Source organism: Palaemon carinicauda, chromosome 16 (genome assembly GCF_036898095.1).
Source record: "Palaemon carinicauda isolate YSFRI2023 chromosome 16, ASM3689809v2, whole genome shotgun sequence".
Taxonomy (NCBI): Eukaryota; Metazoa; Arthropoda; class Malacostraca; order Decapoda; family Palaemonidae; genus Palaemon; species Palaemon carinicauda.
In genome coordinates, this window is record NC_090740.1 from 15,435,796 (window position 1) to 15,451,763 (window position 15,968).

The following is a 15,968-nucleotide window of genomic DNA, read 5'->3' on the forward strand; positions in this document are numbered from 1 at the left end:
GGAAATATTTATTTTGGTTTTGTTGCTGTTCTTAAAATATTTTATTTTTCCTTGTTTCCTTTCCTCACAGGGCTATTTTCCCTGTTAGAGCCCCTGGGTTTATAGGGTCCTGCTTTTCCAACTAGGGTTGTAGCTTAGAAAGTAAGTAAGTAATAATAGTGAAAACAATTGCTGATCCTAATGTTACATCCCATGGTAACAGGTAGCCTATATAACATTACATAAGCTACCTGACGTCTGCCAATTCAATCTTTCAAAATATTTGCTGAAACCACCTTTGAGTAAATCCTAAAACGTAACTATACAACAAAAAACACTACTATATTTGCTATATAACGGGAATCAGGATGAATATATATATATATATATATATATATATATATATATATATATATATATATATATATATATATATATATATATATATATATAGAGAGAGAGAGAGAGAGAGAGAGAGAGAGAGAGAGAGAGAGAGAGAGAGAGAGAGAGAGAGAGAGAGAGAGAGTTACCCCTTTGAATAACCATAATTTTACCGTGATCAATGCTGCCATTATGTTTTCATGTTACACATAAGGTAATCGATAACATTGCATAAATATATTTCAATTGGTTCATATATGCCACATTACGCAATGTTAATTTAGACCCTGCCGAAGATTTACATGTAAGCAGTCTCTGAGAACGTAACCCTTGTGGAAATTGCAACAGCTGAGAAGTGTCAATAATAGTAAATACAGCCCATTGAATAGTGAGTTGAAAGAATGGTAATGCTTCCATAAAAAGGGGGGGAATAGATAAGTAAAACTGAATAATGTAGAATATAAGCATAAATTTAGATAAATATAAAGCTTAAATTATATTTATTATATATATTTATTGCTAAATTTATCATCTTATTTCAATAATCTTCACAATTTATACATTTGTTTTGAAAGCTATTACTAATTCTCAAACGGTAGCTCTTTATAGTTAGCTGCAGCGAATTGCAATTTACAATCACAGAAAACTACTGACGAAGAGGCCGACCAAAGTCGGTGTAGTAATATTTGTAATGTGGGGTGGGTGGCAGTGATTGTGTTAGACATTGCATATAATCCATCGTATTGCAGCTAAATTGCCATGGCTGACGTAAAGGAAAACCCACGTAAGTGATTTTTTTACCCATGTAACATTTTTTTTGCCGTTTGCAATTGCGTAATCATTGCTGTGGTATATTCTACCGGTATCGGTAAAGATAGCTTACGTGGGGATTGGTTAGGCTAACCTACCTTATGTCAAGCCTGACAATTCTCTAAAACATAAGTTGTGCCATCCATGTTCATCTTAGGACGTACAATTTCATTTAGTATTTACTTCTGACGATATCCCACCCATAGCCTTTGACTTACTTTAGTTAATTCTATACCTATGCACCGTTCTTCACAAACATGATCTTTTAATGAAAACTTCACTATTAATGCCAATAAGTTTGAGGTTCTGTAATATTTATATAAGAAAATTACCTTTAGAATTTTTTTTTTAATGATGAAAATCGGTTGAGAAACGAAAAAGGAGATAATTTCCAAATTTCAAGACCACCACCTAACGTAAAATACCCTACCTAACCCAACCTAAAAGCCATGCCCTTGCCTACTTATCTAACACGGGGGCTAATGCTCCCTTGTGACCTCCCTGACTGCTGTATTTTTGGTAAAGTTTTACAAGCCTACAGGGTATCATTTCGAACAGAAAATATATGTTTTCCAATAGCAAATAACATGATTTAACCAAATTTCAACTGCAAACAAACAGAACAACCAGTTTGACTAACTTCAAGTAGCCAAACTGGTTATTGTTGTTGTGGTTGAAATGAAGGTGAAAACTGGTTAAATCACGTTCTTTACTAGAGGAAAATATACATTTTTTGTTAAAATGTTAGAATCTAATGGCTCTTGTTCTGCCGCGGGCTCGCATCGGTCGCCTGAAAACAAAAACATCAGGCTCGTATGTACTGGCAAGCGATAATGTTGAGCTGCGTACGCTAACATTAGCAACGCTGAATATAATGGTTATTATCGGCGAATATAGATGTATATATATTTCTGAAAATATTCATTTCCGACAGGAACGAGTGCCATTTTCGAAGAGAACGGACCTTATTCTATAGATAAAAGTAGTGTTTTCCCTAGGTTACATTACCCTGTAATAAACTATAATAGATCCGCATTTTTAGCCGGTGTCTCAGAATTTACCCCGGTCTCAGAATTCTCCGTGATAATCTGCGCATGCGCGAACATTACCGTTTGCCAGTGCATACGAGGTTTATGTTTTATTTTTCTGTAATGTTAGCGTGTGCAGCTCAACATTACCGCTTGCCAGTACATACGAGCTTGGTGTTTTATTTTCATGCGAGCGAAGCGAGCTAATGGCGGAAAAGAACCATTATACAATGTCAAGGAGAATTCTGAGACCGGGGGATCGTTCAGACCGTCACACCGGGCGTCATCATACATACAGGTGGCCCCTATCATACAAACACCCCTTATCTCGCAATAGTATGATGTCTGATTTCTTGCTAAATATATTAGACTTATATTATTCCAACTGGTTACCAAGTTGGTGCAAACCATTCATTTTAGTTATTATTGATTATCCAAATACTATAATTATGGATGGATGGAGAAACCCAGAAGTAAAAGGGAGGTTTGCACTGATTATAAAATAACCAGTTAGAAAATTACGTAGTTCATGTGCTTCATTGAAAATAATCCTAATATGTATGAAAAGCAGCAAAACTAGTGATACTTTTTAATTTTTGCTTCGGACGAGGGTTCTCAAGTTGTCAGTTAGTATTGAAACTTATATTTCACTTTATAAACATGTGAATGTATGAGACAACGTTGCCCCATTATGTAAAATTTTATCATTGAAAAATATTAGATCATTAAGAAAAATTGTGCTAGAATAATATTTTAGAACAAAAATTAAATATGTTAGTGTAGCATGAATTCCTCTGTCACCATGTCTCCGTGAGACTATTTATGTAACTCTCTGTTTGGATAAAAGGAGAGTGGGAAAGGGGACGTCGGGATGGAGAAAAATTTACACTTAGACCTATAGGCTAATGGTAACTATTTATGCATTTGGGATATGAATTCAAAGTTATTTTTTAATTTTACTTATGTCATTTTGTGTATAAAGCAAAATTTAAGTCATGGTTTCAAAACTTGCTATAAATTATAAGGCATATCTCAGGTTATAGTCAGTGCTACCTATATAGGTCTAGTGTCTCGAGAAGTTTCTTCAGGGAGAGGAAAGGATGATAAATAACGAAGTGAATAAGCTTATAAACGGAAGTCTATAATAAGGTCCAACATATTCACCCACAGCTATTATGTGCATATTCTACAATAACAACGTATCTCGAACAATAATGATTATAATGATGCGGTTCTGGAGTCTTGGCTTTATAACATGCTAGGTCATGACTATATGTCAGATTGCAACAATAAATAAATATATATTTGCATCAAATCTTGTAATTTATAAAGGGTGTCTATCAGGCAATAACGTACAATTTGTAAAATTTTTCCACAGTCCAGGGGTATGAATCCTTCTTTATTTTCGTTGTAGGTCTATAGGCTTAATAAGAATTATATAATCAGAAGCGCGAACTTCAAGTTGCTCAAGAGTAAGGCGAGGAGGGGCAAACTGATCCATTTAAACCCTCACAAGTTGGGTCTAACTAAATCCTAAGTAAATCTTAGAAGACAAAATGACTAAGACTGATAATACAAGCGTTATAGGTTAAGTAAATGGTAGACCACTATAATTTGATGAAATATACATATAATTCTTTGAAATACATAGACCTATGTGAAAAATAAAACAAGCAAATTCAAGTAAAACAATTAGAATAAAGACTATTTCATTTTCTAAAAGACGTCATTATTTTTTTGGCATACAGTAATATGCTTTGGCGAATAAATGTGTATATATATATATATATATATATATATATATATATATATATATATATATATATATACATATATATATATATATATATATATATATATATATATATATATGTATATATATACTGTGTACTGTATATATGAGAGAGAGGTGATTAATATTTAGTAAGTGAGTTTAGGTTGTTTATTCCTTTTGGGCATAATGTCAACCAATCTATTACAAATGATTTCCTCACGCTTATGCTGAAAAAAGGATGAGCATTGGCTTATGATGGCATGTCTACTATTGAGATTGGAAAATGATTATGAAAATAAATCCTCGGTTATAGAAAGGAGTTAACTTCGTTTCCTTTTGTGATTGTTTAGTGGGGTCTTCCATCTCCTTGGATGGCTTTTCAATCTTTCTCTTACATTGTATTGTTTTAGCCATATATACACAGTTGTTCGGCAATTGGTTATGTCTTTTATTAGAAAATCTAGTGAAATACCGCTCAACTAAAGTTACTGTATATAGTTTCCAGTTGCGGTTGAGTAGCTCCAATCGTGTGACAGATGTCCATACAAGTAGATGTACTTTGTGAGACTGAAGTGTGTCACTGCAACACTACCACCGAGTTCATGTGTGGTTAGACCCCGCCTACAATTACTTCTCCAATACATTCATTATGTTAAATACAATACTATAGTGGCTAAAATGTCACACTCATTAAGTATTTATGAGCCAGCATCCACCATCCTCTTAACTTTCAGGTTCTGGTAGAAAAATATGCTGTGGACGATCTTGAGTAGTGGCTCAACGACATTAAACCTCACCAGGCGAGTGTCATTTGACTCCCTACCTCCAGAGATGCTGTTGATCATAGATGCATCGAAGGAGGGGTGGGGCGTACGCCTGAGGAGCAAAACGACCCCACGTTTGTGGTCTAAGGATAAGAAGGGCCTGCATATCAATCTGTTGAAGATGCAAGCATCTCCTCTAGCTCTGCAATCTTTTTAAACATCTGACTTACCCGGTAGTTATATATATAGCTTTAGTCCCTGACGTCCCGGCAGAATATCAAAACTCACGGCAATCGCTGATTGGGTAGCCAGGTGTACCACCGGTGTGCCCTCTAGCAAGGTACCTGGAACCATTCCAGTGATTCCTCAGATCTTCCCTGCCGCCACGCCGGCGACATCGTTGGATATATCACTCGTTGTTAACCTGAATTTTTGCAGTTATCTTGGTGATGCACTACTAATTGGTTATTGGCTTTCGCTTGTTTGGATTTGCATTTGGATTTTCTTGAACGTTTATTGATTTTTGTTATTTTGACCCTTGCTCGTTTAATCTCTCTTCTAAAATATTCAAAATGTCTGACCCTTCTTCTGCTTATAGAAAGTGTGTGAAAGGTTGTAAGACCCGGCTTGCTAAACCTCTATTGATCCCCACTCCATTTGTGTAAAATGTAGGGGTAAAGTGTGTGAGTTGGGGGATCGGTGTGATGAATTTATTTTGTTGTCTGAGAGTGAGTGGTTAGAATTTGACCACTACACTCGTAAACTTGAGAAAGATAGAATTAGACAAAGTTCTTCTCATTCTTCTAGAGAATATTCCTCTTCCCGTGTCAATGAATCTAATCCTTCTCCTGTAGTGGTAGTTACAGATCCCACTACTGTTACTGCTGAGGAACCAACTCTAAAGGACATGATGGTTGCTATTCAAGCCCTAGGCGTTAGAGTTGAATCGCTTGCTGCGGACAGAAACCAGTTAATGTCCGATGTTAATCAATTAAAAAGTGCCAGTGTCAATGCAAAAAGTGCAGTTAATTTGTTTTAGTGCAGTGGAGGGTGCGTCTGCTCGGACCTGTCGTTCACCTAGCCATAGACCTCTTCCAAGCTCCCCAACCCCTGGGAGAATTAATGTCGATCGGCGAAAGGAAACGAGAGGCGTTAACGCCCGAGCAGACGTCCCCTCGAGCGTACCTGTTGACGCTTCACGGGACGCTTGCCCTCACCGCGGGAAAGGTGAGGTGAAAGTGTTTACTTCATCTTCGGATGATGCAGCGCCCAGTTGGGGCTGGCGCCAAGCTTCCAGACCTCTGAAGAGGAAGATGGACGCGGTCGACCAGCGTCGCGCCATGTCGCCGCAAGCCCTGGTTGTAGTCATTGGAGCAGTCCGGAGCGTTTTCCTTCTTCCGAAGAAGGCTCTCCTGCTAAGTGTCCTGTAAGGATGTCGGATTCTGCCAAGCGTCCAGCCCAGCCTGTTGCAGAACAATTTCCTGAGTCTAGTATGACCTTGGTTCATGCTCCGCCGCCACCTTCAGACTAGTTGTCGTCCTCTGGACGCTCTGCGCGTTCCGTGAGCGACGGAGAAAGGTAGCTTGGGGTAGAAGTAACCTCTCCTGCTTTGCCACATGTTGATCCTAATTTTAGTATGCTGCAAGATATGCAGCAGAACCCTCTTCTCTCATGCAAGCATATCAGCCTGCGGACAACAACATAGTGGCTCGCCAAGACCCCGACCGTCAGGAAGCTTTGCAACTTGAAACTAAACGTTGGAAGGCGGTTAGTCAAGAGGCTCTTGACGACGGACAGCTTTCCAAGCGTCAAGCAATCAAACACGACGCCGAACGACGTGATAAAGTTCCTTCTGTTAAACGTCGAGAGACTGATCCGCATGACACCGAACGTCAAGCAACCAGACACGACACCGAGCATCAAGCAGCCAGACGTGACGTCGATCGGCAAGCAGCTAAACGTGACGTCGAGCGTCAAGCAAGACGTGACGTCGAGCATCAAGCAAGACGTGACGTTGAGCGGCAAGCAACTAGACGTGACGCCGAGCGTCAAGTAGAACGTGATGCCGAGCGTCAAGCAGATGCCGAACGTCAAGCAGTCAAACGTGACGCCGAGCGTAAGAGCCTCGGACGTTGTGATGACGCCAGTCGAACCGAGTGTCGAGATCGCAGGCGACTTAGTTCCGATCGTAATGATCGCGAGCTGCTTCTTTCTGAGCGTCGAGCGTTGGATCATCGTGACGCCAAACATGATGATCCTGCACCTCTTGACGATAGAAGTCAGGCCCGTAAGGAGTGGATTCAAGTTATTCAAGACGTCTCTACTTCAGTTAGAGCTTTATCGGAGGAAGGGATCGATGATCACTTTTCCCCTACTGAGCTGTTAGAGGAATTCTCGGAAGGTGAAGAGCCTAAGACCCTTCATCCTTCAGTTGATCTTAGGAGAATCATGAAAGTTTTTTCAGAAGAGTTTCCTGATTATTTTTTGCTTGTTGCTCCGCGTTCACCTCCTTCAGAGTTTACCCTAGGGAAGGCAGCAAAGGAGTCTCTTTTCACTAAGATGGTTCTTTCTCGATCATCGAAGAGAGCTTTGAGGATGTTGGGAGACTGGATGCAGTCCAAAAAAGACCAGGGTAAGACGGCCTTCTCTTTTCCTCCAGCTAGATTAGCCTCCAGGTCTAGCGTGTGGTACGAGACGGGAGAAGTTCTCGGCTTGGGAGTTCCTGCTTCTGCCCAAGGAGACTTTTCAAGTCTGGTAGACTCTCCTCGTCGGACGGCCATGAGAAGGACCAAAATTCTCTGGTCTACTTCAGAACTCGATCATCTTCTCAAAGGCGTCTTTAGAGCCTTTGAGGTTTTCAATTTCCTGGATTGGACTCTGGGAGCCTTGGGGAAGAAGTTTTCGACCTTAAAGTATGTTGACACTGATAGTATCATCCACATCATGTCATGTATGGATAAAGCTGTTAGAGACGGTTCTAATGAGTTGGCAGCCCTATTCGCGGCGGGGGTTCTTAAGAAAAGAGCACAAATGTGTTCTTTTCTGTCCATGGGGGGTTACACCCTTTTGGAAGTCTGAGTTGCAGTACGCACCTCTTTCTCCCTCCCTTTTACCTCAGGAGCTGGTCAGAGAGGTTGCTTCCGCTTTAACCCAGAAGGCCACACAAGATTTGGTCTCAAAGACAGCAAGGAAGGTCCTACCGACTTCCTTCACTAGCCGCAAACTGAAAGAAGAAGCTCCATTCCCTCAGTTTTTGCAGCCTTTTCGAGGGAAGTCTTTCAGTAGGGGTAGTTCCAGACCCGAGGGAAGGAGAGCAAGGAGAAGAGGATCCAGACCTGGCCAAAGCAGAGTCCGACAGCTTTCGCCTTCAGACAGCAGTAGGAGCCAGACTGAACAGCTTCTGGCGAGCTTGGGAGAAAAGGGAGCAGACCCTTGGTCCGTTGTTTTACTGAAGGAGGGATACAAAATTCCTTTCATAAGGAAACCTCCTTTAGTATTGGCTTCGATAGATCTCTCTCCCAGATACAGATAGGAGTCAAAGAGGCAGGCTATGCAACTTCAAATGTCTCTCATGTTGGAGAAGGAGGCAGTAGAGAGGGTGCGAGACTTGTGGTCACCAGGGCTCTACAACTGCTTATTCCTGGTTCCCAAGAACTCGGGGGGGTGGGGGGGGGAGGTGGAGACCAGTCCTGGATGTAAGTGCCCTCAACGCCTTCGTTCAGAAGACAAAGTTCTCCATGGAGACATCAAAGTCTGTCCTAGCAGCAGTAAGAAAGGGCGACTGGATGGTCTCTTTAGACCTCCAGGACGCTTACTTTCATATCCCCATTCATCCGAGTTTCAAGCATTACCTGAGGTTCGTTTACAAGAATGAAGTCTTCCAGTTTTGGCCTCAGCACCGCTCCTCTAATATTCACGAAGCTGATGCTAAATGTAGCAAGCATACTTTGAGAGGTATCAGATCCTCCCTGTATCTGGACAACTAGCTACTCAGAGCTCATTCATACAATTGCTACCTGGAGGATCTACAAATGACATTGAGGTTATCAGAAGAACTGGGTCTTCTTATAAACACAGAAAAGTCCCAACTGACACCATCTTAGAAGATCCTTTATTTGGGGATGGAGATTCAGAGTCTAGTTTTTCGGGCTTTTCCGTCACCCTCAAGGACGGAACAAGCCTTCCTGAAACTTCATACCTTTCTAAAGAAACAGAAGTGTTCTGTGAGAGAGTGTACGAGTCTGCTGGGAACCCTCTCCTCGTTGGAGCAGTTTGTTTTCCTGGGAAGGCTGAATCTTCGTCCTCTTCAGTTCCACCTCAATCGTCATTGGGACAAGGAAAAGGACCTAGAGAGGAAATGCATCCCCCTTACGGAACCCATAAGAAGTGGCCTCCAGTGGTGGAACGATCCGGGCAAACTTCAAGAAGGTCTCTCACTGCAACAGAGGAGCCCAGACCTTGTGTTGTGTTCCGACGCCTCAAACTCGTGGTGGGGAGCAACACTGGGCAAGTTGGAAATCTAGGGTCTGTGGACAAGAGATCAAGAGAGCCTCCACATCAACCAGAAGGAGCTGTTAGCAGTCCTGTTGGCCCTCAAAAATTTCGAAGGGTCAGTATTGAACAGAGTGGTGCAGGTCAACGCCAACAACACTACAGCATTGGCCTACATATCCAAACAAGGCGGAACTCACTTGAAGTCCCTTTATGAGACTGCGAAGGTTCTTCTCATTTGGGCAAGAGAGAGGAATGTAACCCTTTTAACAAGGTTCATTCAGGGCGAAAAGAACGTGATGGCAGACAGCCTCAGCAGGAGATATCAAGTTCTGTCCACAGAATGGACACTTCATCAAGAGGTCTGCAAGAACCTATGGCAGATTTGGGGTCGTCCGTCCATAGACCTGTTCGCAACCTCGAAAACGAAGAGGCTAGAAACATACTGCTCCCCAGTGCCAGATCTCGAAGCGGTCCACATAGATGCTTTCCTGCTAGATTGGTCCCACCTGGACGTGTACGCGTTCCCTCCATTCAAAGTTCTGTTCAAAGTGTTGCAAAAGTTTGTCACACGAAGGAACCAGATTGACTCTAGTGGCTCCCTTTTGGCCCTCAAGAGAGTGGTTCACAGAGGTACTAGAATGGATGGTGGACACCCCAAGAAGCCTTCCATTAAGAGTAGATCTACTCAAACAACCACACTTGGAAAGGTACCATCAAAACCTCCAAGCTCTATATCTAACTGCCTTCAGACTATCGAAAAACTCACAAGAGCTAGAGGATTTTCGAAGGAGGCAGCTAGGGCTATTGCAAGAGCAAGGAGGACTTCTACCATCAAGGTTTACCTGTCCAAGTGGGAGGTTTTTAGGGAATGGTGCAGAGTCAACTCTGTTTCCTCGTCCAGTACCTCTTTGACTCAGATTGCTGCATTCCTGTTAGACCTCAGAAGAAAACGTAAGTTTTCTTCTTCTACTATCAAGGGATACAGGAGCATGTTAGAGCCGTCTTCAGGCACAGGAACTTGGACCTCTCTAGTATTAAAGACCTACAGGATCTTCTCAAATCCTTTGAGACATCTAAGGAGCGACACCAAGAATCACCGGCCTGGAATCTGGATGTAGTCCTGAAGTTCCTCATGAGTGACAGGTTTGAGCCCTTGCACTCAGCTTCTTTTAAGGATCTCACTATGAAGACACTATTCTTGGTTAGTCTGGCGACAGCTAAAAGGGTCAGTGAGATTCATGCTTTTAGTAAGAACATTGACTTCAGAAACAACAAAGATATCTGCCCCTTGCAACTAGGATTCCTTGCCAAGAACGAACGCCCTTCTCACCCTTGGCCCAAGTCTTTCGAGATTCCGAACCTTTCGGAAGTGGTTGGTGAGGAATTGGAGAAGGTCCTGTGCCCAGTAAAAGCACTGAAGTTTTACCTGGACAGAACGAAAGAATTACGAGGCAAGTCAGAAGCTCTGTGGTGCTCGGTCAAGAAGCCCTCGTTATAGATGTCAAAGAACGCCCTTTCATTTTTTATCAGGCTCTTAATAAGAGAGGCTCATTCACATTGCAGTGAGGCAGACCTCAAACTGTTGAAAGTCAAGACGCATGAAGTTAGAGCTGTAGCAACTTCTGTAGCCTTCAAGCAGAATCGATCTTTGCAGTGCATTATGGACACAACCTTTTGGAGGAGTAAATCTGTGTTTGCCTCACATTATTTGAAATGTGTCCAGACTCTTTATGAGGACTGCTACACTCTGGGACCATTCGTAGCAGCTAGTGTAGTAGTGGGGGAAGGATATACCACTACATTCACTTAACCTAGTACCCTTTTCTTCTCTTGGAACTTTTGTATTTTTATGGTTGTTTGTGGAGATTGGTCGACAGTCTTCCACAATCATTGATTTTAGTCAGGTGGTCAGTTTTGTTCCTTCAGAGCGCCCGGAACAAGGATATTGGATGAGGTCCTGTCACATAGAGTTATTTACGTACACCGGTTTGACAGCTCCTAGAGGTCTTCAGCCCCCAACCCCCTGGGTGGATCGCTGGATCTCGTAAGGAAAGCGGACATAATGAGGCAGGAATTCATTGAAGTCAGCTTCCTTATCAGGTACGAACCCTTAAGCTTGTTTATTAACTCTTTAAGTAAAATTCCAACAATGTTGGCTGTCCCTGACCCTCCACCAAGGGTGTCAATCAGCTATATATATAACTACCGGGTAAGTCAGATGTTTAAAAATGATATTTTCATGATAAAATAAATTTTTGAACATACTTAACCGGTAGTTATATATACTGTACAGTAATTTAATTCCCCCCTCCTCCCCTCTAGAGACCTATGGGCATGGATAATCTGATGAATCACTGGAATGGTTCCAGGTACCTTGCTAGAGGGCCCACCGGTGGTACACCTGGCTACCCAATCGGCGATTGCAGCGAGTTTTGAAATTCTGCGGGGACAGGGACTAAAGCTATATATATACCTGTAACTACCGGGTAAGTATGTTAAAAAATTTATTTTATTATGAAAATTTGATTTTTCATAACCTTACAAACCTGAGACCTTGAATTTGTGTGACCCACTCAACTCCCTTGCTAGTCCCAGGCTAAAGGTCAAAAGTGAAGGTTAGCTCTACCTGTCGGGTTGGAAACCCCAGCACCCGACAGCCAGCTGTTTTTACTTTGTTAAAAGCTTAACAGCTGGTTCCACTTTGCTAAAGTCATACTCCTATGAAAGGTCTTGGTTTTTTATGGTTAGAAAAATTACAACTTGATTAGAATCTTTTTATTTTGCTACCTTTGCTTCTTAGACTGAGCTTTTGGGGGAAATTACCTTTGCGCCAATTTACTTGAGCCACTCCGATGTGCAAGTCAGTACAGTACCTTGTAATTTTTCTAATTAAGCACTTACAGCACTACTTCTGGCTCTGATATTAGGAGTCTGTGCCAGGTCTGCTTCACATGAGACTACTACCCCTTTGCAAGTACTGCCAAATCTTTCATCTCAGTTCCATGCATCTTTATTTGTAGAAAGAACCTTCTGTTTGTACATCTGATGTTCCTTTGGTAGTTACTCTTGCTTCTTCTGAAGCACACAGTGATTTTTAATGATTTCCCAGAAGCCACTCCTATCTCTTCTTCGGACTTCATTCCATTGGAAAATGCTCATCCCTTTAATGTTTCAATTACAAGAGTAAGTGTTTCTGTCCTGGATTTGTTTGCTTAGGGAATGGACTTTGATTCTGATAACAGGCTGAGTTTTGTTGAATCCTTTTATTTACTTTTGAGAAAATAAAGGAACTCTACCATCCTTATCATGTAAGACAGGATCGAGGGGTAGACTAACATATATGCATTATGTTGATGATAAACACTGTAAAAACCCTGCTGATGCGGATTGATTTTAAGTTTGTGAAATATGCTAATTGAATTCATAGTAAAACACCGAGTTCTAAGCTACACACTTACTGGCTGCCGTTGGCGATGAGTGCCCATTGTTACACCACAGAGTCTCCCTTTTTGTTTTTTTAATACTGTCGCCAGACATCTGTACTAGTCTAGCCCCTTGGAGGACGAAAGTTGTATTTACTGGCAAGACTACTTTTCTCCTAAGGAAGCTCCTTCACAGATTCTTACTTGGGAGTAATCTGCAAAGTTATTATTGCTATAACATCTGCTCAGCCTCGTGAAACTAAGTGTCTTGTTTCACAACTTATGGATTTTATCAAGTCTCATCTTCCCTCATGGAGACGGTGTATGAGAAATGAACAATAACTTCTCTGACTGGGTGATGAAGTGGAGAAGGAAATTTTTTTTTATCTAAACAAATTAGTTTTGTCTCAATAAAAACTGGACCTCATACTTGATTCACCTTCTGGGCCCCTATTTTACAAGGTGAAACCTCAACTTAGTTTAGAACACGTCATGAGCAACGGACAGTTGAACTTTGTTACGCAAGCAGCGAAAACCTCTCCAGCAAGAGTCTGTGAATTCCAGACCCATCATTGCACTTTGACATCAACTATGATCTAGCCTTTTTGGACTGCGAGGAGGCAAGGATCTGGCAAGACTATAATGGCTAACAAGCCATGTTAATGAGTGCACGAGTTCAAAGGTGTCAGTGGCCAATAGGTTCTCCCTTTAACTGAACCACTGTGAGTTTTCACAAGCATAGCTTTGGTTTCTACAATTTCTCAAGGAAGGCTATCCATCCGTTTTGTGAATGATCGTCTTATAGCAGGATCTCCAATAGCTGTCTTGCATACACCAACAACTCGGACAGGTCATTGACTCCTCAGCTCGAGTTGGAAAATCTTTTCAGGATACCACTGAGGAAGTAACAATTTCCTGACGCAACCTTCTGTAACTGTCTGTTCATAGGGCCCAAGGCGTCAGGAGGTTGAAGGCTCTTCTTGGATGTCTCCATTCTCATTAAGTTTTTAGTACTTATTAGTTTTCCATTGAAACAAACTTTTCAATTATTTTTAGAATTAAAAGAAACGACTGGACGTTCTCTAAAACGTGTTTTTATTATTATTATTATTATTATTATTATTATTATTATTATTATTATTATTACGAGCTAGGCTATAACCCTAATTGGAAACCAAGATGCTTTAAGCCCAAGGGCTCCAACAGGGAAAAATAGCCTGCGAGGAAAGGAAGCAAGAAAATAAATAAACTACAAGAGAAGAATAAACAATCAAAATAAAATATTTCAAGAACAGTAACAACATTAAATTAGATCCTTCACATATAAACTATAATACTTAAAAAACAAGAGGAAGAGAAATAAGACAAAACAGTGTGCCAAGTGTACCCTCAAGGAATAGAACTCGAATCCAAGACAGTAGAAGGCCATGGTACAGAGGCCATGACACTACCCAAGACCAGAGAATAATGATTTTATTATGGAGTGTCCATCTCCTGGAAGAGCTGCTTACCATAGCTAGAGTCTCTCTTCTACCCCTATCAAGAGGAAAGTAGCCAGTGAATAATTACATTGCATAAGTTAATCCCTTGAGTGATGAAGAATTTTTTGGTAATCTCAGCGTTGTCAAGTGTATGAGGGCAGAAGAGAATGTGGAAAGAATAGATCAAACTATTCGGTGTATGTGTAGGCAAAGACGAAATGATCCGTAACCAGAGAGAGGTAACCAATGTAGTACTGTCAGGCCAGTCAAAGGACCTAATAACACACTATCGATAGTATCTCTACTGTCATGTCTATCCACCTAGATTAGTTGGAGAACTTTAGATTTGTGCACAAGGGGAAGACATTACTATTAATTCTTAACTCTGTGTTTCGGCCCAAACGCAACCTCACAGGTTTTCATAAAATTCATGGCTCCATCTGTTAGTTATGAGAGTTCTCCTATACCTAGAAAACTGATTAATCTTCTGAAACAACTTATCAGAGAGGTACAGGACTGAAGAACTGGTTTTAAACTATGAATATGAGCATTTTAGTCAACCCATTAAAATACCAAGTTTCTCCGTTTACTCTGATCCAAAGGATAATTTCTTTAGGGATGACAATCTCCTTTTCTGGGTTATTTACTAGGAAGGGAAGTAGACTCCTTTCTATACTCATTACAGGAGTTAAGGATCTGTCAACCCTTCTCTGCAAGCAAGATTGTGTATTCTTAAGTAAATTAGTTTAAATTTTATCGTGGATATATTGCCCTGAAAACAAACAAATCTAGATAAGGAGTATCATGTTTTGCTTTAGTTTTAATCAAGTTTTATTTTATTTTATTTTTATCTTTATTTTTTTTTTTACTGAGAATGTTTGGAAATAATGATGATTGTATGAAACACTTGAAAACTCTAGATAACTTTACAGACGAGGATTCGTGTTTTGACGTCTACATTTCCTTTGTGACATTTAGGAAAAAGGTAAAGAAAATAGCCAGGGTTTTTCGTTGATCAGACCTATACATTGCATGAGGCATAGGGAAACGAATCGAGTATGTTTTAGTTGATATAGAATTACAGGAATATTTTTTTCCTTCTACCTAGCCTTCCTTTCTTCCTCTTCTTTGCCTTCCTTTTCGTCTAACTTTTTTTTTTTTTTTTTTTAATTTTACTTCACAGTGCAACAGTGATGTTTATCATAGTTGCAACTTGATACTGAACGGTTTTTCTGTTCTCGGTGTCATGTCACATGACCCCGAATATCGTAGCTCAATCGAAAACTCTTGCCTGGGCGTGTTATTGAAATTCCATCTGTCAGGAATGTGCAAGGCGGTCTATAGTTGGTAGGTGTGTCGAAAATCCATATTACAACCACGATCTATAGACCTTGGTTATAACAATATAGGATTTATTGTCGTGTCTTTTTCAACCCAGCATTTGAGTTAAGGAAAAAAGGGTTATATACACAAACAGTAAGAAACATTGCTAAAAAGGGCTCTAGGGAGATTCAGAGCAAATTTTCTCTTGTTGCATCATAGTCATTACTAAAAGGTTTTGGAAATATCCTTTGGCTTTCCCTAGCTGCACTGGCATTTCATTCTACTCCACCTCCGTCCTCTCTTCCTTCCACCTTGCTGTCCAACCTCTTTACCCTCAACTTCATAAAGGAACTTTTGGATTTTCTTCAGGGTGCATACGATCACTAATTATCCTCTCATTGCTATGTCTCATTGCCTAAATTCATATCAATCCAAAACCAGTAGGAGTGTTTGAATTTTCTTCAGATGATTTGCTTATTTATGAAGAATGATAACGTTTTTTTTTTTTATTA

General features: G+C 40.7%; 1 protein-coding gene across 2 annotated transcripts in view; it reads left to right on the forward strand.

The window, feature by feature from the left end:
* The first annotated feature begins 991 nt into the window (after positions 1-991).
* Positions 992-15,968, forward strand: part of LOC137655658 (3-hydroxy-3-methylglutaryl-coenzyme A reductase-like) — a 160,480-nt gene continuing 145,503 nt past the window's right edge. For both annotated transcript variants that reach the window (XM_068389596.1, XM_068389598.1), the window contains exon 1: positions 992-1,144. In XM_068389596.1, the coding sequence (XP_068245697.1) occupies positions 1,120-1,144 (25 nt within the window). In that variant the 5' untranslated portion in view covers positions 992-1,119. The remainder of the gene's footprint in view (positions 1,145-15,968) is intronic.